A 26,739-nucleotide genomic window follows, 5' to 3' on the forward strand; every position below is an offset into this window, starting at 1 on the left:
TGACATGGGCCACGGATCTGCCCCCTTGTGCTTTTCCTTCTCACTGCATGCTGATAAGGGATCAAGGTCATGGAAGATTTAGATAAGGGCGGAGTTTGATACTTGTCTAGGTGGCTGGCTTGCGTGCAGATGTGTGGTTGCGTGCTTGTTGTGTGATATTCCATATTGTGGCAAGATGTTTGTAGAAGCCGCAGAAGTCGCCTCTAATGCTCCATCTCGGCACTTTATTGTATGTATCGTCCTGGGCGTTGTATGCATATATTTCAATGCAGTTGGTCAATGAAGGGTTATGTTGGACGACCTTCCATCTGCTCGTCAAAACAACAAGACTGCGTAGTTCTTGTATTTTACTGTGGAGGGACCAAGTATCTGCACAAACCTGTAGAACTCTATAGTAGTCCAAACTATTCCGATGCTATTGATAGTTCACATTGAGCTTGCTATGGCTCTAATACTCCGATCATGTTATTAGTTTTGACCTCTATAGACTTGCAGGATTCTAGTAGGCTACGAACAGAGGTGCACAGGAACCTTAGAACCTTGTTAAATACCTTATATGATGTAGCAAAGTCTTACATACAAGTATCACGACTATTTTTTATCGTACAAAGCGTACACAGGAACGAATAGCCCTTCGAGATGTCCTATGGCCATATGATTGTCACGTTCCGTATTATCCCAATTCTATCATTCCATCTTCACGCGAAGATTCGAAATCTGATCATCAATGTCGAGTCCTAAAATAAGTTATTGCAATGACCATGGTGAAGTTAAAGGCAATAAATCCAACGAAAATGCCAATATCGGAGTAGCGTTCAGCAAAGTCATATCCGTATTGTTGGTACTACACAAATAGCCTCGTCAGTTTCTCTCTTCTCTCTTCTCTCTTCTCTTCACTAATAGCACTCACATATGACTGCCCATCTTGGTATCTGCAGTAGTGACAGTCGGAGAGACTATCTGGATTCACCAGATATCCCGTCGCTGTTCGCAAGAAGTCAGCTGCATATTGGCCACACGTTGTTCCATTCGGCGGATAAAAGATTGATAACTCAGATTCCTGACAGCGGATGGGTAAATCATGTAACACATCAGTCATTACTCCTTCGCTCCAGTAATAGAGAGGAGAAACATTGTAGTACCAACGCCAGCCGGACGGAGTGACTGATTTGGGTGACAATGTACCTGCCAAAGTATTGCAGAACATGAAGAAAAACCCATTCGCCGCTAAGGCCGCCTCAATATTTGGCATGAGAGAGGCACATAATTGGGCTAGACTTGTTGCGAATACACCAAACAACTCGTACATAAGAAAACTGTATCCGGCACGCGAAACAGAACCGAAGTATCCAACGGGGAAGTACCATAGGAGCCAGTACACCAGTGATGTGATGAAAGTAAAGGGGAGCTCGACAATGAATGTCGACACGACAAAGGCTATCCAGTGATATGTCAAGCTCTCGCGTTCTCGATGCATAAAAATCTCTCGTAATGTCAAGAATCGCGGTTGAACTTGTAACCCTAACGGAGGTCCAACGATGAGTGCCATAAAGGCTGAGAATACGCGGTTATATGCTCCTTGCTGTGTGTTTGGCGACTGAAGATACGTGAGACCATTGACAAGAGCGTTTCCAACATTCATCCAAAGTTTTGACACGATATAGTCCGGATCTCTCCAATAATATAACCATGTCCTTTGAAGCACAACCCATAATTGAATGTGTAACGGGGCTGCATAGAGTGATTGACGTGAGGGACCTGCTTGATATTGTTGTCGAAGATCAGATTCGTCCTTTCCAGAATGTTTCTCCCTGTTCTCTTTGTCCTCGGAATGATGCCATAGATTAGGCCAATCCTCCTTGTTTTCTTTCTGGACTCCAGCACCGATCACATCTAGGAAGAATTCTGCTGGATTCTCATTTGAGCCACACTTTCTGCTATACTTCTCGAAGTATTGAATTGCTTCTTGACAATGACTTCCCAGTGGACCATCATAGACCAGTTTACCCCCTCGACTGAGAAGATATAGCTCATCAAACATCTCAATTAGCTCAGCTGCTGGTTGATGAATGGTGCACATGATCGCTTGACCGGACTCTGCCAATMGACGAAGTAGTTGTATTATTGAAAGAGCTGATTGTCCATCAAGACCAGAAGTTGGTTCATCAAGAAATAGTATCTCTGGTTTTGAGGCCATCTCTACTCCGATGCTGACTTTTTTGCGTTGTTGGAGATTCAGTCCTGCACCAGGAACGCCGATTAGGGCATCAGCTATATTTTCCATGTCGAGCCATTGAATGACATATTCGACATAGGCATATTTCTCAGGTAGCGAAATTGTTCCACCGCGTCTCAACCGCGCCGTCATCCGCAAAGCCTCGCGAACCGTTTGCGTGGGTAAATGAATGTCCTGCTGCTGGACATAACCCATCCTACTGCGGAAAAATTCTGGAAGTACCTCCCCATTCAGCACCAGTTCACCGGTTAGAGTACCGAAATTAGAGCGACCAGAAAGAGCGTTCAGTAGAGTGGTTTTACCTGCTCCTGAGACTCCCATCAAAGCTTTGAGTTGTCCAGTCTTCACACAGCCACTTAGGCCATCAAGAAGTCGCCTGTTGTCCCCCTTGACCTTGATGTCGAGACATAGGTTCTTCCATACAAATGTATGACTGTTGTCTTTTGCAACATTCTGCCTGGCGTTATTAGCTGGTGTTGTAGTTTCTGGTGCAATATCTCCGTCGACATTCCCTCTTTCAACGTCTGGCTTAGATTTCAACCTCAATGCACTTCCTCTATCTTTGTAGAACACCGTCGCCAATCTGCCGGCAGGCGTTCTCAATCTTTCCATTCCAATTCTATCCATCCAGAGGATAGAGTTAGCAAACGCGTGTAAATAGATTATAAGAGCAAATTTCACTTACCCAGAGCACAGGGCAAAAAAAATAAATAGTGCGGCATTGATCCCGACATTTCTCCATAGATGATTTTTTTCAAATCCATACTGCGCTTGTAGAAATGACATGCCTGAGATAGAAAGCTCTCCAGGTACAGATCCAACGACGCCACAGACCTGATTTACAATATTCGTATAAGTAGCTCCAGAAGGTACAATGTCAGATAGACTACACTGGTAGCTCAAATTTCTGAATTCATTGACCATGACTGACTCAAATGCATAATATAGAGGCTGTAGTGTAATTAGCAAATGATAACAAGATTGTATGGAGAAAGACGATAAGCTCACATTGAGATATCGCAACCATCCAAGCCACACCTGCATCTGAGGTGCTGGTACGTACAACCCTGTATACAGCACGTACATGTTGAAAAATATACTAACCGGGAGAACAGCGCGATGCATGTTGGGTGAAAATACCGCAACTGACCTGAAAAACATAGATAGGGCAAGGTGCTCTAAGTAAACGACAAGAAACCAAGTAAAAAAATTGCCTGCTGTGCGTTGGAAACCTGTTAAGAAGTATAACGGGATATTGTAGCTGATGGCTGCAATCTTCCACAAAACATCAGTCATGACGAGGCCCATTGCATACGACATGGGACGACTCATCCGATATCTTTTTTGCTTGAGTATAAGTGGCCGTTGTGCGAATCCGCTCTTAAATTCAGCCATTGATTGTAGGGCCGGGACTAGCACTGTGAAGAATAAGGACGACGCAAATATGAACAAAGACTTGGTGGTTCTCTGTTGATCTCTGAACAAGGTCCCCAGAGCAAGGCTCTGTACAATGATAGTCACAGGCTCTATAGCCCATAAACTGTAATCTCTTGTGACGATCCTGAATTGGCGAGAAGCACAGTACCAAATTTGGCGGTATATTGGGAGAGAATAAGCCGGTGTCTTGACCAACTCACGATACACTGATGATGACTCCCTCTGGGCCGCAGTGATTGACTCTTGTAACTCAATGTAGTACTGACTAGCACGGAATGCAGTCTCAAATTCCTCTGGAGTCCGTGGCACTTGATTTTGTTTGCCTTCTTTTATCCGCCGCACGTCTGGGTCAGCCGACATCGAATTGAGGAAATCAGATATGGTTGTTGTTGGCAAGCAGTCGAAGCCAAGATCCTCAAAGTAGGATTTTGCGTCATGCGGCTTGCCGTAGAAGATTTGTCGACCCGAATTGACCACTAACACTTTATCGAAATATGTAACAACCGCATCGCTGGCTTGGTATACACTCATAGCCGCGGTGCAGCGACTTTGATTTGTCCATTCTCGCATCATCTTAATAAACTCCAAAGCGGTGGAGGAGTCTAGTCCATGAGTTGGATTGTCTAGGCAAACTAATCTAAGAACTTGTTAGAAGACTCACTAGTAACGACAGAGGGGAACTTGAAAGACTACTTGCCGAGCACATGTTGCTAGAACTTCTGCCAAAGAGACTCGACGCCTCTCTCCTCCACTGACTCCTCGAATATACGCATCTCCAACTCTGGTGTTCATTACATGCTCAAGACCAACTAGCGAGGCAAGCTGTAGGACCATCGTATCAATATCCTTTGCCAATGTATCTGGACTACATCTGGCCCGGATCGCAAAGCGCAATGTCTCGGCCACGGTTAGTGTAGGGAAATGATCGTCAGATTCAGCTTTAAACGTTAGTATAAGAACAGCCTCCTCCACTATAATTGTGTGATTATAAAGCTTACCACAGAAAATAACATCCTGGGGACGCTTGGACAACAAACTCTGAATGGAATGGCCGTCTAGACTAAGCTCCCCTTTAACTTCTTTGTACTCCTCCCACATATAGGACAACATCTTAAGAAAGGTTGTGCAGCCGCTGCCAGGTTTTCCTATAACGAGCAGCATTTCTCCCGGATTGATGGTGCCCGAGAACCCACGGAGAATTGGTCTAGAGGAATCTTTGGTCAAATTTCTGAGCGGACTGAGTATTCCAAAAGCCGATTTGGCAGCTGACGAAATTGTTGGTGCTGCTTGTGACTATGTTTGTCAGCATATAACGATATCTGTGCTTGGTTGTGTATACTTACCCCTGTCCCACTACCTTCAACAGAGATGTTGTTGAAGACCACCCTCGTTTCATTTTCAAAGCCACATTTGCGCATTGTAAGGAATCGACTAACATATTCTCTGGTATTCTCAATCTCTGGTAAGTTTTCTTTTACTCTTTCAGAGTAAGTATCAGGCGACTGGGCATGGTCGGAACCCGGAATCGACTTCTCGTCGGAGCCACTGGACTGCATCGTGATCTCCGTTTCGCGCAGACCAGCGCTTGAAGAAGGGAAATATCTCCTGACTTGGCAGACGTACGCTCTCTCTTATTTCATGCGCTTAGGATAATCTACAGAAAGGCTCCTTCAAACAGAAAATGTCATCTCATGATGCCGAACAGGAAGAGAAGCATTTCATAATCAGCAAAAAACACTCATGTTGAATCTTATAGTCTTGAAAATGTTATCAAATCAATGATTGCCCGAAAATATGGCTTTGAATGTGGACTTGATGTCTGAAAATGGCAACGTCCTGCTCAAAGGAGTTTCGGGGTTTGTATAAACGGCTTCCTAATTGGGTAACAAGGCAAAATTTCCTAATTCGGAATTTCCTCAATGGATGATTTTCTCGATCGACGAAAGGAGTAGTCAGTGGCCAGAGGCCAGTACAAGCTTCAATTCAAAGGTTAATACTGCGTGATTTCATCTCTGAACTGACTGTATTAGGCTGAATTTCCCGAGCGACAGTGCCAGAGTGTCGATCATATTATCTCGGGGTTGGGCAGGTCAACATGTATTTGTGACTATGAAGCTTTGACGAGCTTTTACATGCTATAACAATCTAGTAAATATAGTCTCATTAAAAATATCTTAAAGTACGATGTAAATTTTGAAAGCCCTCATTCATCAGATCCTTACTCATCATGTTGGCTGAGGTACATGAGAAATCCGAAACAGAATCTTTCTCAACTCGAACTTCACTCATTATTGACTCCCAGAATATTACTCAGTGTGCTATTCTCAATTCCCAATATCTGCATGGTATCTTCAACAGCTTTTCCTTTGTTGGACGTCTTACTAGCTGGCCCGCGTGGGCCAGGGTCGTTTAGCAATTCAGCCTCGCGCCAACCATCCTCTCCTCCAACATCGCAAACTTCCAGAATTGTAACAGAATTGTACATTTCTGTTCGTGTGATAAGTGCCAACATAGCCCGAGCAACCTCTTCGGGTGGCAGCAGAGAGTCCTCCTCCAAGTTGAGGAATTTTGAGGCTGATTGATCCTCGGTAAAAAGCGACATTTTGATTGTCGTGCGTTCAGTATAAGCAAAACAATATATATATCGGGGAGTAGGATCCTGTAAATTGATGACCGCAGAAAGGAATCTGTGTACTGACTCCGGTGCAACGCCAACAACCCTGACTCCAAGGATATCTTGCAATGTTACCATACTTCTAATAAAGGAGTTGATACCATGGTACTTGCTTGATATAGTGGTGTAACCATTGAAGATCGCTGCTCAGCGATCCTGGACACATGAATCGACCCAATTCCGAGATTGATCCTGCAGACCGCTTTTTCATCTCAATAATTTCCTGATGGCGGTTCGTGTTATGTTGATTGGGTGTACAAGATTTATATCGAGCACTTTGTAGTGACCAAATTCATTGTTCGGATTTGCGGCTGCCCAGAAAGAGACCGGTGATGTGGAGTACAGAGACTTGTATACTCCAGCTCTGGGAACGACAATATCTAGACATAGAGCATTGAAAACTCGGGCACAACCTTCATGAGCTCGTTCGAGTTGTGGCCATATTGTGACATCTCTCTGTACAAATCCTACTCTTCCTGGTCGTGAAGAGAAGTTTTCCACTGTGGAAGTGTTTGGATCGATTATTGATCTGTAGGGTGCAGTCTCAGATCGGCAACGAGCACATTACAGCCTGATTTGACAAGCGGTTGAGAAAGGGTAAGAATAACATTGGGGCCGCCTCCAGTAGCGATGGCAGATTTTCCGTGAAGGTCTTTCATTGTATGTTTCTTTGTACGTTTCTTTGTACACTGCGTTCTACTTGAATCATCCGCTGGTATGATTTTGTATATGTATGTCAAAGCTCACTGGTACTAAGCCATGCAAGGATCTAGAAGCGCTTCATTACGACTGACCTGATTTCAAATACAATCGAAGCATGAATTATGAGTTGTAAGTCTACAATTAAACTCGGAGTTGTCGTCGAGTCGGTTCCCCGACTTGCGTGCGGGCCGGCGGGTTCTTGAAGAAGCCGAAAAGTCTGGGGGAAAGTTTGGAGACATGCTTTTTCACCATCAATTGAATGAGGATAATAAGGTCGTTTGAAACTTTAGCCCTCTTCGCTTATTGTGTACATTTGCGTTGATTCATGCATTCACTCGTCAGCAGCAATTTAGCGTGGTGCCTTTGCAGGGTTTATCATCCTCTATGCATAACAAACGAATATATTGCATGAAACATTTGAACACCTGCATGTTAATATAAAAACGCAGAGAGGACCTCGGGATTCTCGTCAAAGTACCCCGCAGCATATTTGTAAGACCTTCTCATGACATTTCAACGATACAGATAACAGAATTATCGAAAATAATAGATTTGCAATATGGAAGCCCCGAAAAATTATGTGTTTCCTCCTTTCGATGAGCTTCCGCTGGTCGAGGGCCAACCACAAGGCTGTCTCTGGGGGTTTTTTGACAAAGATGGGAAGAAGGATGAACTTGGAAGTAAGTCCTTTCCGATCATAAGCTTATGTAGTAGGGAAGAGACAAGTGCCAACGGAAGATCTATAGCATTAAATCTTCTCACACCTCAAGTCCTCAAGGCTGCTGCGACGGAAATCCAGCTGGGAAAGCATGTTCAGCTTGACTGGGCAATGCACCACCTGGACTTTCCTGGTTTTGGTCGCTTGCAGTACGAGCACCGTATCATTGACCTCCGTGAGAAGGGCTTCATTGGATTTGATGATGAACTCACAATCAATACCCAGACGAGCTCACAATGGGACGGTTTCAAGCATGTTAGTGACCAATTACTTTTCCTTTCAATGATATTTCATTTTTCTAGGCGTTATGCGAACCATGAAGATCTAACCATGATGATTTCTCACTTGCAGTGGGCATTGCAAAAGCAAGCTCTCTTCTACAACGGTGCAACAGTGGAAGAGACCAGAGACACTCTGAGAAATGGAATTCACAGTCAGGGCCCTAATTTAAGATTGAAGGAGATAAAATCACCAATACTTATCTTGAGAATACAGATATATCCAATCGAGGTGGCATAGTTGGCCGTGGTATACTGGTCGACTGGGTAGGGATAAACTTTCCCAGCATCTAGAAAGATGTCACCGGCTGATGTGATTCTCAGCTCCGATGGTGGGAACATAAGAATCCCGGTCAAACTCCGCCTTCAGCTATCACTACACATAAAATACCCGTTTCCGAGATTGAAGAAGTCTTGAAGTTTCAAGGGACGGAGTGCCGCCAGGGTGACATTTTCATTATAAGAACTGGTTTTGTGAAATGGCATGAGTAAGCGAAACACCCCCAGATATAAGATCTAGAACGTTGTGTAATGACCTACTATATCGCACAGAGAAGCGGATGATGAAGCTCGAATTCGGGGAACGAGGGAAAACTACAACCTGATAGGAGTCGAGAACAGTATGGAGACTGTGCGGTGGTTGTATTCTAAGCACTTTGCTGCTGTCGCTGGTGATGCCCAAGGTTTTGAAGCCTGGCCGTTTCCCGAAGATTGTTGTTTGCATGATTGGTTACTTGTTTATTGGGGAACCCCCATTGGCGAAATGTGGAACTTGGAAGGTCTCAGTCAGGTTTGCGCAGAGGCAAACAGATGGAGTTTCTTCTTCACCAGTGCTCCACTCAACGTTGAGGGAGGAGTGGCAACGCCTCCCTCAGCCATAGCAATCCTGTAAATGCCGGGTTTCGATCTTGTCCAAGTTCTTTTGCCGTCGTTTCCCAATGCAGGTATATTGAGTAATCCAAAGAAGCTGTCCGGTTCGACGGGTTAGCTTGATGGGGTTCAATGTCAAAAAAACTGTGATAAAAGACCAGTCATTGAAGGGAATTTCTTCTATGATTACATCATAAGCCGAGCTTGTATGATTCAAATCGAATCCGCTTCCGTTAGTACTGCTATAGCCATCTGCAAAGGACCTTTGCTCACTGCTACTCTGAATATTTGAAATATCTGTAGATTTCAAGGCAAATCTGGCATCTAATCGCGCTATATCACTAGACAAACCGGCCATACGAGCGTTGTTGTATGCTGAGTTTCGCGATATTTTTCCTGTAGTTTGTGGACAAATGTTCTAAACATAAGGAGTACCCAACCAACTACAGGCCATGATCGTTGAAGTGTTTCTAGACCGAGCATGCACACACGACCGTAATGTTCGGCGAGCTCGCGTTTCATCGAGTTTGACGTACAGATCGCTAACAAATGCATCGCAAGGGCATTGTGGATGGCGGGAATGCTATAAAAATATCAGCCAATTTCTCCTTCGGTCCTTTCAATGGAACGTAGACAGATAAACTCATATATGTATCTAGCACAATTAGACCATTGAGTCCAAAAACATGTCTTCCATAAACCTCGAAAAATCATTAGCAGCCCTGAACGCCAAAGCCCTATTACCCCAAGCCCTAACTTGGTCATCCCTTGGTAAACTACGTAATGGTCGACGAAGAAGTATTGTCATGTAGCTATGAATAAGTATAATGGCCGGTCTAATAGCACGTAATAGATCAACATACTTGAAGGCTATTCTAAGCATGGTCGCTCACAATCTCTGTTCAGATCTCGGCTCGCAATTATGATACTGAAGTATAGGGGGTATAGCTCGATGAAATGCCATCAACGCATCTTCCAGCACATGCCGATCGCTAGAGCCGGAAGACTGATCACCTGCGTATCGTGATGTGATGACGTTGGTGACTTGGGAATGCCACGAATCATACTCGATCTTCCATCGGGCAGATTATTGCTTGTACTCATGTATTTGACTGAGCCTAGCCATTTGACACATGTATTATTTCGTAGATCATATCCAGTAATGTCGTTAGGCTCAGGCATCTCGACATCGCAGTCTCTTTCTGTGAATCGCTGTACACGTCCGATAGAACCGCTAACAAGTGCTTCTCATATCTATGTGCTCCTCTTGTATGACAAAACAACGTCCATGCCTCGAAAAAGTCCAGATTTGTCTCACCCTGATAGACCACCACATTCGCTTCCATTTACTTCTAGTTTCTTGTTTCATTCCCGATCTAAGAGTTCTATCTTTCAAATCAATATATGGTAGGGGTTATGAAAGCACACCAAAATATCTAAACTCACGAGCGATACATCCCGAGACTTTGAGCCTGGCTTATGGATATACCAAGCCAATTCCATGTATCCTCGGACTCATCGGGCCCTCTCCACCAGAAACTGAGCAAAAAGGTGGCAGCCACAACGTTGATCATGTCTATATAGCAACAATCCCATCACGGACAACGCCACACCCTGAGCCCTAAGATTCATCGGGAAAAGTTCAGAGCAGTGGACATAAGTGATGGCATCAACACAAGAGTCGTATAAAATAATGAAGAGGGAGAGGAAGAGGAACAAGACTCCGAATCCGTTACTGATTGCGTTCGAGGTACCGCCGTAACGAGCAACCATGGCTGCTTCGCATGCGACCATTGCAGCACACCCGATCTAGTTAATATGGAGGAAAAGATAATCTATCCTATTGAATAGTAATCGCTTACCATTCCAATAGAAAGCATGCTGGAGTAAGCGGCGGCTAACATGGTCTATGTCAGTAATATCGCGTTTGAAAAGCCTGAAGCGGACGACCAAAGTTGGAATTACGGCGAAGGGTGATTTTCAAGCTGAAATCACTATTTTGTGGTTGGACTAGATGCTGCTGAGAAGCGTTCATTTACTTGAGCGTCAATTGTGACATTACCATGACACGGATAGCATGAGCCTACTCAAGTTCACAACGTTAGGAGTAGTAACTATCCACCCTAATTCCTAGGATGAGGCAACACTCGATGTCAGAATCTTCGCACAAGCACCTACTAAAGAAGCACTATCACCAGCCAATTTTCTCAGACCATGCTAGAACATCGTGATGATGACAAAACCCTGGAGCAACACTTGCGGTTGACGCACGACAAGGCGTMCCCAAGCCGTATCTCGAATACCTTGTCACAACCTTGCCATTATCACGTAAAAACCATGTTGCCCATTTGCCAAATTTGAGTAAATCCATACCAATTGCTCCAATCGCGGATACGCTGCCTTACGTCTTTGAGCAAGAGGTGCCAGAAACCACAAATGCTAGGCCACTAAGCGACATTGGTCCCACGGTTACGGCACCACTTGGGTATATTGTACATGCTCGCTCTGGGGACAAAAGATCTGATTGCACTGTTGGGTTCTATGCACGAAATGCAGACGAATACCGGTAGCTTCACTTTCTGCTTTCGGTCGGCCATATTAAAGAATTACTTCAAAAAGACTATAATGGGAAACGAATCGATTGATTCGAGTTGCAGGATCCCTATTTTCCAAAGACGTTGCGGTATGAGCACTAATTGATGAACGAGCAACTGTACATTTCTTCTCAAGGATCATCTTAACCGTGGAGCTGCATGTAGCTCGACATTTGACGTGCTGGGAAAGAATGTCGCCGAGTATCTACGGGCCAAGCATGTGCAGATTCCCAAGGTCTTCTGTGCTTCTCAATTGCTATCGACTTTGACTAATGGGATTTTACCTGTAGTCTAGCCCTAATACAAGCTCTTGTCATGATTTCTCGCACATACCGTCTCGGTCCAGTTAGATATCGTATGTATCAAACAAGCCACTTCTCTTCTAAACCAAAATTCGACATCACATCGAACATGCACTCAAAATAGTTCCAGAAAGCTGATGGGTGGGTCTCTTCACCTTGACATTCATTTTTTGCTGGTGGGTAAGCCTTGAAGGAGATTCGGAGTTATTATGGTGAAGCTCCCAATTAGGTAACCCTAAAAAGCTTCCTCTTTCAGAAAGAGCTCAAGATTCACGACTTTTCCTTCGATACAGCTCAGCATAAAGTGAACGTGACAGAAGACAGAATCGAGGTTTTTGATCCGATGTGGAGTCAAACGATAGCTCAGAAAATTTGCACAAAACAGTTCTTCAAATCAACTATTACTGGAATCTAACTCATCCGACTCGCTTCCGCAAGTTTGGGTTGTTTGACCTTCGATATCAACGCAAAAAGAGCATAATCATGGTTCTTGAAACATCCCTCAAGGGCTGTCATGTCTTGATAACAGGTATTAAAACTCCTACCCTTACTCAACGCGACTCAATCTTGCTGACATAATTTTCTAGGAGGCACACGGGGCATGGGAGAGTGTATGGTCCAGCATTTCCTTCAGGAAGAGGCCAATGTCTCCTACTGTGCCCGAACAGTCACCAACACCGAGTTCAGTGAGTTCTACAAAACGCTCCCTGCGGAGAATTCTGCTCGGGCCGTGGGAACCGCCCTGGATGTAGGCAACAAAGAAGCCGTTGTGAATTGGGTGAAGAGTTCTGCAGAGCGATTAGGACGTATTGATGTGGTTATCGCTAATGGTGCGTTTTTATATTCCTTTAAAGTAAAAGACATAGCGTTAATTAAAATTCTATAGCATCACCCATGCACATGGAAGGAGAAACCGAGCATTGGCAAAGCAGCTTCTCAATCGATGTCATGGGCTTCGTCGAACTCGTCAAGGCGACAATCCCATACCTCGAAAAATCTTCACAAGCATCTATCATTGTCCAAAGCTCATTTATGGGTCGTGAATTCTACCGCAGTCCTCCAGCACCATACGGACCCTGCAAAGCGGCTCAATTACAACATGTCCAGGAACTGTCTCATTTTCTGGGACCCAAAGGTATACGAGTCAATGCTATATCGCCCGGTCCAATTCTCTGCAAGGGGGGTCCGTGGGAGAAGTATTCTGAGCTTATGCCGGAATGGGTGGAGGAGCAGCGGTTGAAGGTGCCCTTGAAGCGACTTGGGGGTCCTGAGGAGGTTGCTAAAGTAGCAGTGTTTCTGGCTAGTCCTTTGGCGAGCTATGTAACCGGGACTAATGTACTGGTAGATGGTGGTATTCATGTAGGCACGCAATTCTAGATGATTACACTGCTCCCTGAATTTAGGGTATCAGAGTCCACGTGGTTCTGTCACGCAAATCGCAGATTATGATTTAGATTCGCAGCACCTGCACATATGATCTAGACATATAAATGCTTGCTCATTAGAAGCACAACGAGTTTAGTGTATGATATTGGCTAAAAGACCACAACATCGGCAAACGACGACTAAAGCTGAAACTTTGTTCTCGTTTTCTCCATTTTCCCCTTCCACTCCCACTCCTGACCACTGCTGCGCTGAATCCCTTTATCAACCCTCCTCAGTTTTAAAGTCATTCTTGGCCCTAATTCTTGCAGACCAGTTTTTATGCCTTCAACACCTTTGATTTCCTTCCCATCAGTATCAACAACGGGTTTCTCGGTTTCTCGTTTCTCACGGAACACATATCGATGACGACGCACAAAGCAGTAGTCTCTTTGATTGTGTATAGTGACCACCTGTCGGTACGCAAGATCCGGCTGCGGTGGCCAGAGCGACTTGAATAGATGCGCCGTTAAGATACCGAGAGGACTGCGGAAATTGTTCAAGATGAGTTCTGGGAATGCTTCCGACGCCGTGCCGTGACCGGGTAACTTTTTGCCTTCGATGAAATTCGAAACTGAAAAGTGGAACATTGGTCCTTGTGGCAGATGAACAATGTCCAAACCGGAGACCTTCTTCTGATCTTCGTTGACTATGACCAGCGCAGTGAAATTGCGGTTGCTTGCAAACTTGGCTATCTCTTTGACGGAGAACTTATGAGCGTGATGGTGGGCGGTTCTTCGAATATAGACGCTATTGGGGAATAGAGAGGTAAAGAGTTTTGCTTCGTGATGTAAGGTAGAATTAATCCCGGTTGTGATGAGGATTTTCGGGGCTGTTGTTTGGGGTGCGAATAGTGTCGGGAATTTGGCTGCGAGCGCTTCAGGGGCTAAATCGAGTTTCGTAGATCGTGTTGAGTGTGTTGGTGATGTCGCTCTTTCAGTAGCGGTAGGCAGCGTTTTCTTTCGGCTTTGCCTTGTCTTCGAATTTCCTTCATCGTCCTCTTCGTCCTCGTTGTCATTTTCCTCCTCCGAGTCAGTCATTATCATGCTGTCAACCTCATCGGCATCATCATTATCCTCGTCTTCTTCTTTGCCATTCTCTAGGGCTTCCTTATCAGCCTCGTCTTCTGCTTGTTTTTGTCTCTTGAGTCTTTCGATATCGACGCTCAAGCCGAGTAGATTTTCGTCGTCACTTCCTACGTCGTCCCATGTTCGTTTTCTCTATAAGAACCAAATCATATTAGTATATTCTCCGTATACAAGGAAGGCTTCAATAACTCGAACTTACGTCGAGCGTCAATGGCACCGAGCGAGCAAGACGTTCGGCTCTAAGACTGGGATTTTTGGTCTCTTCTTTTCTCCGCTCATGGCGGAAAGTGTGTTTGGCAGCGCTTTCTGTTCGCTTGCGCTTGATGTTCTGCAATTTGCGAACCTGCTTATTTTTGATCACCATTTTGAAAATCTTGTAAGTTGAGATTTTCTTCTTCGCGATCTGAATGAGTCGAAGTGACCTTCAAAAAAAAAAGTCGAGCTAATGGATTAGACAAGGCGGAGGACCCACTATGGCGGCCGCTGCATTTATCTTCTACGGAGAGCGTACTAAGTCGATAATCAGGAATACTTTCGTCTTTTCATGGTCTATGCAGCTTCACTTGTGAGTTTGACTTGATAGCTTATTCGCTGACACCAGATACAACAAGTTTCTATTATGATAGTACTATGCTATTTACATTACATATACTCTACGTAGTAATACAGTTATAGCACTTTCAATGCGAGTCACACCGGATAATATTTTCTCCGGCCTTCTAAATCTATGCAAGAACGAACCAGAGTACGGCATATTACTGTTATTTACACACATTGGTATGCATTCCACCCATTTTAGGCACCGAATTGTGTAATTTTCGTACCCCGTTTCCAAGCACACACTCCAAACTTCTTCTTTTTGCAGCTCCCCTCCTTCGCCCCGCCCTTGTCCAATTATCTGTCGCGGTGAATGACTCAACCCTTCCCTCGTCGATTACTCTCGCGGCTGCTCAGCAGTAATGCTTCTGTACCCTACGTGCGCACATACTCAACTCTCAAYCCCAAGCCTCTAAAGAAMCCCGCCAATTCGAAAATGGCGACCCTGTCAACCAGGGCCGGCCAGGATGTCGATCGATCCGTCCTAGAGTCGTTGCTCCGTCGCAGAACTTTCTACTTCCCCTCGTTCGACCCCTATGGCGGTGTTGCTGGATTGTACGACTATGGTCCGCCAGGATGCGCCCTCCAAGCCAACATTATCGATATCTGGCGCAAACATTTCGTCCTGGAGGAGGACATGCTCGAAGTCGATACAACGATGCTGACCCCGCATGAGGTGTTGAAGACCAGTGGACACGTCGATAAGTTTGCCGACTGGATGTGCAAAGACCCCAAGACGGGAGAGATTTTCCGCGCGGATCATTTAGTTGAGGCTGTTCTCGAAGCTCGTCTCAAGGCCGACAAGGAGGCTCGTGGAGAAAAAGTCGTGGTAGACGAGGAAGCAGATGCAAAGAAGAAAAAAAAGAAGGTTAAGGACGTCAAACTAGTCAAGTTGGATGATGCTGTGGTAAAGGAATACGAGGAGATCCTAGCAAAGATTGACAACTATGACGGTGACGGTCTGGCTCTACTGATTACAAAGTACGACATCCGCAATCCCACAACCGGTGGAAATCTACTACCTCCGGTTGCCTTCAACTTGATGTTCCAGACATCAATTGGTCCTAGCAGTAACTTAGCCGGCTACTTGAGGCCAGAGACCGCACAGGGTCAATTCCTTGCCTTCCAGAAACTGCTCGAGTTTAACCAAAACCAAATGCCGTTCGCATCTGCAGCCATTGGCAAGTCTTTCCGAAACGAAATTTCGCCTCGTGCAGGTCTTTTGCGTGTCAGAGAATTCTTGATGGCCGAGATTGAACACTTTGTTGACCCTGAGGGTGGCAAGAAGCATCCCCGCTTCGATGAAGTCAAGGATGTCGAGCTGTCGCTGCTCAACAGAGATGTGCAGCTTTCCGGAAGCACTAAGACGGAAACCATGACCATCGGAAAAGCAGTTTCCGATGGAGTCGTTGACAATGAGACACTTGGATACTTCCTTGCAAGGATTCAACAATTCCTCTTAAAAATTGGTGTCGATTACTCTAAGCTCCGATTCCGTCAGCATATGGCCAATGAGATGGCTCACTACGCTGCTGATTGTTGGGATGCCGAGCTGCACACCAGCTACGGCTGGATTGAATGTGTTGGCTGTGCTGACCGAAGCGCGTACGATTTGACCGTGCACAGGAACAAGACCGGTGCTCCGCTCTTTGTCCGCGAAGCCCTTCCAGAACCTAAGGTCTTCGAGGAGTGGCAAGTCGATATTGCCAAGTCGAAGTTCGGTCCTCGGTTCAAGAAGGATGCTAAGAAGGTTGAGGCAGCAATCAACTCGCTGTCCGAAGACCTCAGAGAGAAGCTTTCTCTGGATCTTGCGCAGAACGGCAAGATTGAGATTGATGTAGAGGACATCGAGTCCGGAAAGGCTGAGCTCGACAAGGACCTCGTTACCATTGAAAAGAAGACAGTAACCCAGCACATTCGGGAATACACTCCCAATGTTGTAGAACCTTCTTTCGGTATTGGAAGAATTCTCTACAGTCTGCTTGAACATTCATACTGGCATCGTGCTGGCGATGAGGCTCGTGGTGTAAGTTTTTTTAGAACTAAACAAAGTGACTCATCTCATACTAAATCTTGGTTTATAGGTCCTTTCGTTCCCCCCAGTTGTGTCCCCAACCAAGGTGCTCCTGGTTCCTCTCTCCACTCACGATTCCTTTGTCCCCTTTGTTAAGCGATTGGGTCTGAAGTTCCGCCGCGCTGGAATTTCCAGTAAGGTGGATGACTCTTCGAGCAGTATCGGTAAACGTTACGCTCGTAATGACGAGTTGGGTACACCATTCGGTATCACAATTGACTTCCAGTCTGTCAAAGACAACACCTTCACATTGCGTGACCGCGACTCCACAAAGCAGGTCCGCGGCAGTGAGGACGAGATCTTGCAGGCAGTCAAATCTATGGTAGATGGTGAGGAGACTTGGGCGGATGTGTTCAAGCGGCTCCCCGAGTTCACCTCTCAAGAGACGGAATAGATCCATTTCTATGGCGTCAACAAAACATTATATAAGTAGAGGAATAATGTTGGAAGAATACGATATACCCTCTCTCGCATTAAATACGTATTTCTGTAGTCTTCTCAAATGTACAGATGTGGATGCCTTGAATATAAGGCGGCCAACATAACCAGCCAACCGCGGCAAAACAATACAAAAACATGTCATCATCGCCTGCGGTCCGAGCTCAACATTTGCGACAGCCTGTCCAGACACATCATCCTTGACAAACGGTATATTTACAATCACTATTTCGAATTACGACAGAAGTCGTTACTTTTATTTGTCTTCTATTCGTACTGAACAGGATTTGGAGGCCGCGCCCACCAAGATGGCGCCATCAATCGCATCTGCGAAGATCACCCTCTCTTGCCCGTTGTTCGCCGCAGACTTCGACCCTCGAAACCATGGCCTGTTGCTCGTTGGAGGCGGAGGAGGTGAAGGGCGCAGTGGTGTGGGAAACAAAATCGTTCGTCAATGCTCCTCTATCTGGAAAGCCTACATCACATTGTGCGCAAATAGCTAATCAGGTCTACAAAACAGGCCTTGTTAAACACTTCGAAACGTCAAGAAATATCCGAACTGGTTGACATCCAGCTCTCTCGCGACGAAGACTCGGTCACATCACTAGCAATCGCCGAGTCAAAAGACGAATCTATGATAGCTCTCGCAGGGATTAATAGTTCGCAAGCCGAGCAGTTGAAAGGAAACAATCAACATCTACGATCGTTCCGACTAGAATACCCGCTTCGAAAAAGCGAGACCCACGACGACACGACGCCGAATACAGAAAAAATTGATGGAAGAAAAACCACGCCGTTGACCCAAGTCTCGCTGTTCAGCTCAAATGTTACTGACAAGGAGGCCAAGAAATCAGCAGGGAAAGTCGACACATATCAAAGACTCTTAAGACTATCTCCCTATAAAGCGCCCGAGCTACCTCGAATAAGCGCAATTGCGACTGGACTGGCACCCGCGGGAGAGATTGTTCTTTTCACTGCGACCTCACATCCTCAGACGTCAGACGTCATTGGACGAATTAGGTTGGAAAATGGGAAAGAAGCCGAAGATATCGACATCATCGAGTTGGAAGATGGGAAGTTCCTAGTCGCTTACACCGATGGAACGGACATCTGCACATTTGAAATATCTGCATCACGAAAATCGAATGCGGTGCCTGAAGTCAAAAGCGTTTTCACCATACCCAAAACTCTGCCCAAAAAGTCTAAATATAGAGCGCTACGATTCCTTTCACCGACGGCCATATTACTCCTTCAAAACACAATAGATCGCACAGGAAGTGAACTTTCTATATTATCCATACCGGCCAAGGGAAGCGGTTCGATAGTACGTCGAAAAAAGCTTCGAAAGTCCATCAAAATCGGCTTGAGTTTAGACGTGGTCAATTTCGGAGAAGGGCAGAACCACGAACGGCAATATTTCATCGCTCTGGCGGGTAGTGATCAGTCCATTGAGACTTTGGTCCTGGATTATCTGCCAAGTAAAGGCTATGGATCGCTACAGGTATACTCGACGTTGAATAATGTTCATCCGTTCTCAATGACGAAAGTCTGCTTCTCGCATTATCGACCACCATCATATCCAGTGACAGCCAACACACCTCCGCAATACGTAAAGCTGGCATCGATAAGCTTGGGCAACACGGTTGTCGTGCACACATTCCCACTATCGCCACAAAGGACTCTAGCCGGAAGAGAGACCCCATCACCACGATACGCGCTCAAAGCACCCGGCCACTCAGAAACCCTAGACACAATATTCACTACATTCGTTGCTCTCCTCGTGGTCGCTATCAGCTGTTTCTTCCTACAGGCCTTTACTGAAATCAGGGGTCTGACACCGTCGTATCTGGGCGCCACCGCCTGGCTTCCTGAGCGAGTCCGCTCGTCGATTGCGAGACCATATATTCGCGACGTTGTCGCTGCAGAGGGTATTGCGCCTCAGGTTGTCACAACAGCGTCATCTATCGCTGCTGCGATTTCTACTGCTGCGCCATCCATCATTACGGGTCATCATCTCCGTGACCTTCTCCATGCCCGGAAGACGAGCACCCGCGAGGGCCAGCTTGACGAAGACCCATCATCTATAATCGACGCAATTATTGAAAGCCTCGAAACAACCATCCCGTCCCCACCATTAATCATAAAATACAACCACGACGAAGACTCCATATACGCTCATCACCACAACCAAGACACAGACTCTACTGCCGAGGATGAACCCTCATCGATAGAAGAAAAACATCAAGCCCGTAAATGGGAAGATCTGCAGCCCGAGCAACGCGAGCGCTGGCGTCACCATCTCTCTGAGGCTGGTCACTGGGCCCTCGGGGAAGGTGAGCAGGTACTTCGGGGTGTATTCTTTGGACAGATTGGAGGGATGATTGCTGCTGCTGCCGCTGGTGGTTAATATACTTCTACGATCTTTTGTTTGGATCCTTTTCTGTTTGGATGTTGTGTCTTTGTTCTTGTCTTTCTCTCGGGTGAAAAAGATTCCAACACAGAGGGCGTCATGTCTTGGATGATGACAACGGGCAATGATTTTTCTTAATGTGTTTTTATATGAAGTTGGTTTGGTCTGCAATGAAGTCGTTCTCTACGTGTATTAGTACGCAGCAATTCAACATACATGACATTTGGTCCGGAAAACTATAGAGACGAAAATGAGAATGTTTGTTATGCTAAATAACTTTGAATCTATCTCTAGAAAGCTATGAAAAAAAATATCATTCATTTATTCGTAACCCATAGCATTGAGTAGAAACAAGGTAGAAAAGAAGAAACCCTTACGTTTCCTCGTTTTCAAATTCTTTTCTTTAACACAATTTCTGTATGCAGAGACGTAAGGCATAGTAGAAAGAAAAGAAGTATTGAGCATCTGGGATATAATGCCAAGCGAGCTCCTATATTGCAACAGACACCATGAATATGGAAGGGAAAACGACCAGAAAAAAGAAAATTTACAATGTCGGGTCGTAAGATTTGAGAAAGAGATATTAGAAATGGGAAGATCAATATAACAAGCGATCCTCCGTAGACGTCACATCTCAGCACTTCTTTAACATGACGTGCCGAAGCGTCTTCATATCCTGCCTCAGAAGCAGAGCAGGAGGTGGTGGTGTTGCCATCCTGTAGCGACAAAACATAATGAGCTTGAAAGCTGCCGATTTCTTACTGTCCTCCGTTCTTTTTCCAGCGCAAAAGCTCGGCGAGACTAGCTCGACTGCAACCCATCTTCAAGAACTCATGCGCCAATAATTCTTCAGCGGTGGCTCGACTGCGGACATCAACACATAGACAGACACTCAAAAACGATTTCAACTCCTTGCTGAGCTTCTCTGGCTTCTTGAGTCGAGGTGTACCGTTAGTCGCAATGAGGTACAATGCTTTGAGGGGCTCTTCGTTAAGATATGGCGGCTCGGATTCAATCATTTCAATGGCCATGATACCCAGAGACCAGCAGTCAACCTTAGGTCCGTACTCCTTTTGCTTGACGACCTCGGGAGCCATCCAGTAGGGTGTTCCAACCATGGTGGCTCGCTTGCTCTTTGATTCTGTGAGTTTGGCGCAGAAACCGAAATCCGCTATTGGAAATAACTTGTCAGTAATGCTCTCGTAAAACAGATACTTGTATTGACGTACTGATCTTGACATTGCCGACACGATCCAACAGGACGTTGTCACTCTTGATATCACGGTGGATAATATTCTGACTATGTAGATGGGCCAAACCCTTGCAAGTCTGCAAAACATGCGTCAGCAGAAATTTGTCACGCATATTACTAGGAACATACCTCGAAACAGATAGTAGAAATTTGATCTTCTTGAATAACGGGGTTGTTGTCAATCACATCAGTCAACGCACCACCCTCCATGAACTCCATAACAACCCAAAGCTCGTTGTTCTGGTCTTGCAAGAAAGAGTCAAGGAAGTTGACAATGTTGGCGTGCTGGCTATCCTTCATGACAATGATCTCGTTGACAATCAATTCTTTACGAGGCTGGCTGCGAAGATCCATTTGCTTGATAGCGACCTGCCCGCGAGGTCCATGCGTCCGGTAAATCTCTCGTGCAACTGGTGACGTCGCATTCTCCTTGACGCGAGCCACATACACGGAACCCGAAGCACCTTGACCAATCTTGCGCTGTTTGCTGTAGGATTCCTGTGGATTTTCCTTGGACACGACGGATTTAAGCTTCTCCATAACTTCATTTTCGGTCATACTCGACATGCGTACTTCCTTCTGGCGTGGTTCGGCTTTCTTCGAAAGCGCGGCTTCGGCTTGACGAACCCCATCTGGAACGCCAGCTTTAGGAGCTCCTTGCTTGTTAGCAATGTTCAATGGTTTGACTTGCTGAACAGGTGCAGGAAGACGCGTTGGTGGAGGACCCGAGTTCTGCGTGGGCGCCTTTGGTGCATTGTTGATGGCAGGGCGAGGTATGGATTGTTGAAGCTTTGGGTCTTGAAGATATTAGCCAACGAACTATAATTGGACTTGAGATACTTACCTGTCCTTTGAGCAGATTGGCCATCTGCGGTCGGAGGTGACGGTGCCGGTCGCTGGGCTGTCATTTGTCTCATGGCTGGAGGCTGTTGACGAGTAGCAGAGCCTGGCGCTGGAGGAGCAGGACGGCTCGGGTTGTATCGGTTAGGATTTGGTGATTCGGAATCAGAAGGACCATAGCCTCCCAGCTCCTGTTTTGCGAGAGGTACTCGGGTTTTGGGTAGTGACGCATTATAGGCTTCCTGCTCTCGTCTCTCCTGTTCTTCGCGAATGCGTCGTGCTTCTTCTTCCATGCGGCGTCGTTGCTCTTGCTCGGCAACTTCCCGCATACGATCAACTTCGAAGCCGCGGTCTGCATCCGAATTCTTGCGCGCCGCCGCATTTTGGTCGTTCATAAATCGCTGGGACTGTCCAGTATCTACCCTCTGGAGTGGAGCCGGGGGAGCTGGTCTGGGAGGAGCAATGCCGTTTCCGTTTCCAAATTGCAAAGTGGAGGAGTTGGATGCTGGCGGAGTAGGTGCAAGGCTACTGTAATATTGAGGGTTCTGTTCCCGCATCTTAATGTCTGAGTAAAACTCCAGCACTTCAATGACGGCTTGTGGGTTTTTCTTATAATCTTCCTTGGTGATCGCTGACGCAGTCAATAGCTTCTCCCATTCTGTCGGCAGGCCCACGAAAGCACCAGTTTTGGGATCGAAACCAACATGCACACGATGGCTGAAATTAGTCGGGTTACTGACCCCTCCCATTCCTGGGCACCGTTCGTAGATCTTATCAATCCAGTCGTAAATCTCATCATCGTTTTTGACTTCGCAAGTAATTGTTTTGGTAGGCACATCACGACTGATTATTGCAGCCTTTGAATTTGCGTCCTTTGAGTTGGCCAAGCGGGTGATTTCAAATGCCATTTTTGTGTCTTCGGACCGAGTCACGCCCGTGATATTGGAAAGATTAATTGACATGATTAACTTTCCAGTCTCGTTTTTCAAAAAGTCAAGGCGAAACTCCCGAAGAATAAGGTATCGTTGGTTCCATTGGGCCAGAAACTTGTCTTCTTTGCATCGGACATAGCCTTCTTTGATAACGGCTACACCCTGGTTTACTTGGGATCCCTTGGACTGCGCGAGCGATAAGCTGCTGGTATTGGGGAATATAGACAAAGTCGGAGTGCTCGGCGAGTTCAGGGTCATTTGGCTGAACGAAGTAGCCACACTTGGGCTCGACGGTACAGTGGTGAGCCGAGGACGATCCGTAGGTGGCCGCGGGGCTGGTCCGGGATTCATAAATTGGTCGGCCGAGTATACACTGTGAATGACTGAATGAGTTTCTGATTCGATTTTGTATGCGTCACCAAACAACAGGGCGTATCAGTTACGGCGACGCGAGCCTTGTCGAAATGTCTCAAGGCCTGACATAAGCAGGGTGATGCGGAGCACGAAATACTTACTTTCCATGAGAGGACGCCATCCTGGGCGCCCGGGATCGAAAGATCAAAAAGCAGTTGTCTTATAAAGCAAAAGGGATATCCACAGGTCTGATTGCACTGGAATGTTAGAGCGGCACAAGCGAAGCGCGGACACGGATAAGCGGGCGGGGGGAAAGAGGGGAGAATGAAGATGTTGTATTGTCTTTGTTGAATGAATAGAAGACTGCAAACAGTCTGCTCTAAATAAGAGCGCGAATGTAGACGAAGGGATAGGCTGGGTAGACAGGAGACAGTGACTCGAGTGACACGATATAGGCAATTCGGGCCTCCGCTTTGCTTACCTTGCCTAGGGGTTGGTTGAAACGGGAGTTCCACAGGGCACTGCCCGTACTCGTAAGAAGGTTGAAGGTATATCCAGGGCGCTTAAATTGCAGGAGAGGGTTGTCAAGGAAATAAATGAACAGAAACAACACAGACAGCAACACGACAACAAATAGCGAAACCTCTAGCGTCTAGCGAGTGTGGAAGGAAGAAGTAATTGTAAGTAAATAGACAAGCTGGATAGACAGAGTGGAGGAAGGAGGGAGAAAGGGGAAGTTGCCGCACAGAGTGGGACGCCAGAAAGAATCAATCGAATTGGCCAGCCTCGACTAGCCCAGACAGCCAGATACCCACTTGGGTCTGTCTGTCGTGCTCTTGATCTTTGGAATCTTTGAAATGAACTGCACCGAGTCATGACCGATGAGTACTTGATCACTTGTCTAGATACACTGTGCATTTGCGACACTACATGTAGAAACGATGAACATCAACCCTTGGATATGTTTTTCCGCTACAGCCACCTTGGAACACGCAGGACAAGGCTGCATTTGACATTCAGCCGTACGGAGCACTCTAGAAAGACAGCATCAAGCCATCATGTAGATCAGCCATGCTCCAAGGCTATCTCCGATCGTCCTTGTCTCAGTCCACTCACGAGTCACCAGTGGGAACGCTCAGATACAATTCCAGACCCCAAATCCACGACTTGCCGAAGGAGGGGCACAGAAAGATTCGTAGCTGTGCCACCGTGAATGATGTTGTTCAATCGTAAACGTAAGTGAGACTCCAAGCGGTTATAGTATACAGTTTAAAAACAAACAACTAAGATGGTTCCTCACCAGCTTTTTCTACTTAACGAACGGTAACTAGTCCTCACTTTCAAATATCAATATGGTTCTATATACAAGTAAATAGGTACAAGGACCAAAACACGTCGACTTTCATGGATCTGCTCCAAACGGGTGGTTGAACTTTAGCAGCGAATTCAGCCCACCAACCCAGCCGTCGTCGGTGACTCCTATGGTTCGTCGCATCACACAGGGCACGCCGCCTCTCCAATCGTTCTTTCCATGTCGAATCTCCTCATCCCAGACTCGTACTTCCATTCCAGCAGACATGCCCTGGCCCATGTTCTTGCCGTCAATACTCAACTCGACTTCTCGGCCGCGATTTTTCGTACTTAGTCGTAGAGTAACTGGTGTGCTCGACGGTAGAACTAGCGGTCGAAAGCTCAAGCTACGAGCGCATACCGGTGTCAGGAGAAGCGACGGGACTAAGGGATGTACGATACTACCTCCGCTACTCAAACTATAGGCGGTGCTACCGGTGGGCGTTGAAATGATCATGCCATCCGCGACCGCTTCCGTTAAGAAACGCCCACCGACAAAGACATCCAGAACAGCGAGATGAGGCTCTTTTCCACGGTGGATAAGAACTTCATTCAGTGCATAAACCCGTGGATCCGATACACCGGTCGACACGGCGGAATGTGATGGGGGAATAATAGCTTCGCCGTCCGGTGAAAATAGACCAACACGCAAACGGTTACGCATCAATACCCGGGCCCCTCTGGTAGAACCCATGGATTTACCACGGACAGAGGACCAGCCTGTAGGCCCCATTTTCGATTCGACGTCCTCCTCGGCCGTGCTAGGCTCCAAGTCATCCAGAACAGGAGCGCGGTCACCTGCGCCCGAGCCAGACATGTAGACTTCTCGAAAAGCTCGCTTGTATTCGTCGAATTTCCATTCTCCTAGAAATCCCAAGGTACCCATACTGAATGACAGCATAGGCGGAACATCGTGTGATGTCGCAAATAAAGACGAGGCGCGAAGTATAGTTCCATCTCCGCCGAGGGTCACCACCAGGTCGACTTTATCATGTGTTGACGCAGACAGTGGCTTTTCCGAGGTCGATGTGTAGACTGGAATCGGAAGAGAAGAGTGAACTTCTTGGCTAGTTTTAGGCTCTAAAATGATTGATAACGAGGGATATGTGGATGCTAGATGACTGGTTCCGCGTTAGGAAAATGCCCTTTGCCATCAATAGGACTGAGGTCATACTTGATGAATTCTATAACAGACGCCGTAACGGCAGGKGCGCTTTGCTTCTTCACAATCAGGATATTGCGAGGAGGGGCCGGCCATCGAAGGGATAATAAGTCGCTACCTCGAGACTCTAGATTTATGCCGAGTTAGCTTTAGTCGGGTCTGTACTTGAGCGTCGCGGACACGCTCGATCCGAACGCACACCTTGGTATTTTGGCAGACGTCGCGCAGGAAGACTCTGGATATCTTTGATTTCTCGTCGCGATGATGAAGCAGAGAAGAAACGACAAGTGGCCCGAACATTGTGTGGCGGCGAGAACTGTCGAATCCACGGAGAGGTAGCTCTCATGATGACGGATCTTGAAATACGGTGCAGCTTGATAGAAATCGCTGCCACAAGACGTAACGAGACAGAGATCCTTTCACGGACATGTCTCTCTGGTTAACTTTGGCCAAATATAGGTCAGAAAGGTACTGATGCCAAATTTATCCAAATAGCATGCTTGCAGATGGGAAGTAAGACGTAAAAACGCAATGTACTCTACAAAACCGCAGAAAGCGGAGTTGGGGCTCTAGCTCCGGCTCCACGCCTCAGGCAGACCCAGCTGACCTCCTCACCGCCTGCCCGCTATCCCCAATCATGTAGCAGAAATTTGAAAGACGTCAGTCACGCTGACTCAACGAACTTACTTTCGCAGTCAGGGCTGGATGCGATGAAGCCTAACTTAACTGCGTCTCGCTACTTGCTGCCTCACATGCTCTCTTTCCCAATTAGACCGTGACTCAAGTCATCTCCCCTTACTCTTTCACAATGCCTTCTCCCTCGATTTGAAGCCGGCTGGATCCGCTCGTTCATACAAAGATCTTAATTACTAGGCAGCCTTGATCTCACCCCACTACGCCTGTACAATTACTACAGTATCGAGTTTACCGGCAGATCAACGCCATATCTTCTCAGCTTCTATCTGAACGAGCGCCGTATACACTCTGTCTACGCTGCATATCGAACTCA

General features: G+C 46.4%; 9 protein-coding genes across 9 annotated transcripts; 4 read left to right on the top strand and 5 right to left on the bottom strand.

The window, feature by feature from the left end:
- Nucleotides 1-844: 844 nt before the first annotated feature.
- BHQ10_004513 (uncharacterized protein) lies at nt 845-5,229 on the bottom strand (the record flags this gene model as incomplete). Its single annotated transcript, XM_040876887.1, has 6 exons — nt 845-2,693; nt 3,822-4,275; nt 4,335-4,362; nt 4,430-4,611; nt 4,672-4,966; nt 5,017-5,229. 6 exons carry the CDS (start codon nt 5,227-5,229, stop codon nt 845-847), a joined length of 3,021 nt encoding a protein of 1,006 aa, XP_040733017.1.
- Nucleotides 5,230-5,954: 725 nt separating this feature from the next.
- On the bottom strand, nt 5,955-6,275 carry BHQ10_004514 (uncharacterized protein; the record flags this gene model as incomplete). Its single annotated transcript, XM_040876888.1, has 1 exon — nt 5,955-6,275. One exon carries the CDS (start codon nt 6,273-6,275, stop codon nt 5,955-5,957), a length of 321 nt encoding a protein of 106 aa, XP_040733018.1.
- A 1,333-nt stretch (nt 6,276-7,608) lies between these two features.
- On the top strand, nt 7,609-8,937 carry BHQ10_004515 (uncharacterized protein; the record flags this gene model as incomplete). Its single annotated transcript, XM_040876889.1, has 6 exons — nt 7,609-7,729; nt 7,796-8,022; nt 8,119-8,200; nt 8,263-8,312; nt 8,370-8,533; nt 8,598-8,937. The coding sequence occupies 6 exons, from the start codon at nt 7,609-7,611 to the stop codon at nt 8,935-8,937; spliced, it is 984 nt and encodes a 327-aa protein (XP_040733019.1).
- A 3,357-nt stretch (nt 8,938-12,294) lies between these two features.
- On the top strand, nt 12,295-13,188 carry BHQ10_004516 (uncharacterized protein; the record flags this gene model as incomplete). Its single annotated transcript, XM_040876890.1, has 3 exons — nt 12,295-12,340; nt 12,399-12,641; nt 12,698-13,188. 3 exons carry the CDS (start codon nt 12,295-12,297, stop codon nt 13,186-13,188), a joined length of 780 nt encoding a protein of 259 aa, XP_040733020.1.
- Nucleotides 13,189-13,376: 188 nt separating this feature from the next.
- Nucleotides 13,377-14,685, bottom strand: BHQ10_004517 (uncharacterized protein; the record flags this gene model as incomplete). The annotated part of the gene is made up of 2 exons (XM_040876891.1): nt 13,377-14,453; nt 14,521-14,685. 2 exons carry the CDS (start codon nt 14,683-14,685, stop codon nt 13,377-13,379), a joined length of 1,242 nt encoding a protein of 413 aa, XP_040733021.1.
- Nucleotides 14,686-15,354: 669 nt separating this feature from the next.
- BHQ10_004518 (uncharacterized protein) lies at nt 15,355-17,386 on the top strand (the record flags this gene model as incomplete). The annotated part of the gene is made up of 2 exons (XM_040876892.1): nt 15,355-16,944; nt 17,003-17,386. 2 exons carry the CDS (start codon nt 15,355-15,357, stop codon nt 17,384-17,386), a joined length of 1,974 nt encoding a protein of 657 aa, XP_040733022.1.
- A 352-nt stretch (nt 17,387-17,738) lies between these two features.
- On the top strand, nt 17,739-19,837 carry BHQ10_004519 (uncharacterized protein; the record flags this gene model as incomplete). Its single annotated transcript, XM_040876893.1, has 2 exons — nt 17,739-17,876; nt 17,951-19,837. The coding sequence occupies 2 exons, from the start codon at nt 17,739-17,741 to the stop codon at nt 19,835-19,837; spliced, it is 2,025 nt and encodes a 674-aa protein (XP_040733023.1).
- A 761-nt stretch (nt 19,838-20,598) lies between these two features.
- Nucleotides 20,599-23,399, bottom strand: BHQ10_004520 (uncharacterized protein; the record flags this gene model as incomplete). Its single annotated transcript, XM_040876895.1, has 5 exons — nt 20,599-21,011; nt 21,070-21,169; nt 21,222-21,889; nt 21,937-23,237; nt 23,380-23,399. 5 exons carry the CDS (start codon nt 23,397-23,399, stop codon nt 20,599-20,601), a joined length of 2,502 nt encoding a protein of 833 aa, XP_040733024.1.
- A 1,221-nt stretch (nt 23,400-24,620) lies between these two features.
- Nucleotides 24,621-26,076, bottom strand: BHQ10_004521 (uncharacterized protein; the record flags this gene model as incomplete). The annotated part of the gene is made up of 3 exons (XM_040876896.1): nt 24,621-25,689; nt 25,743-25,857; nt 25,932-26,076. The coding sequence occupies 3 exons, from the start codon at nt 26,074-26,076 to the stop codon at nt 24,621-24,623; spliced, it is 1,329 nt and encodes a 442-aa protein (XP_040733025.1).
- Nucleotides 26,077-26,739: the final 663 nt, after the last annotated feature.

Source organism: Talaromyces amestolkiae (assembly GCF_001896365.1).
Source record: "Talaromyces amestolkiae strain CIB chromosome Unknown scaffold7.1, whole genome shotgun sequence".
Lineage (NCBI taxonomy): Eukaryota > Fungi > Ascomycota > Eurotiomycetes > Eurotiales > Trichocomaceae > Talaromyces > Talaromyces amestolkiae.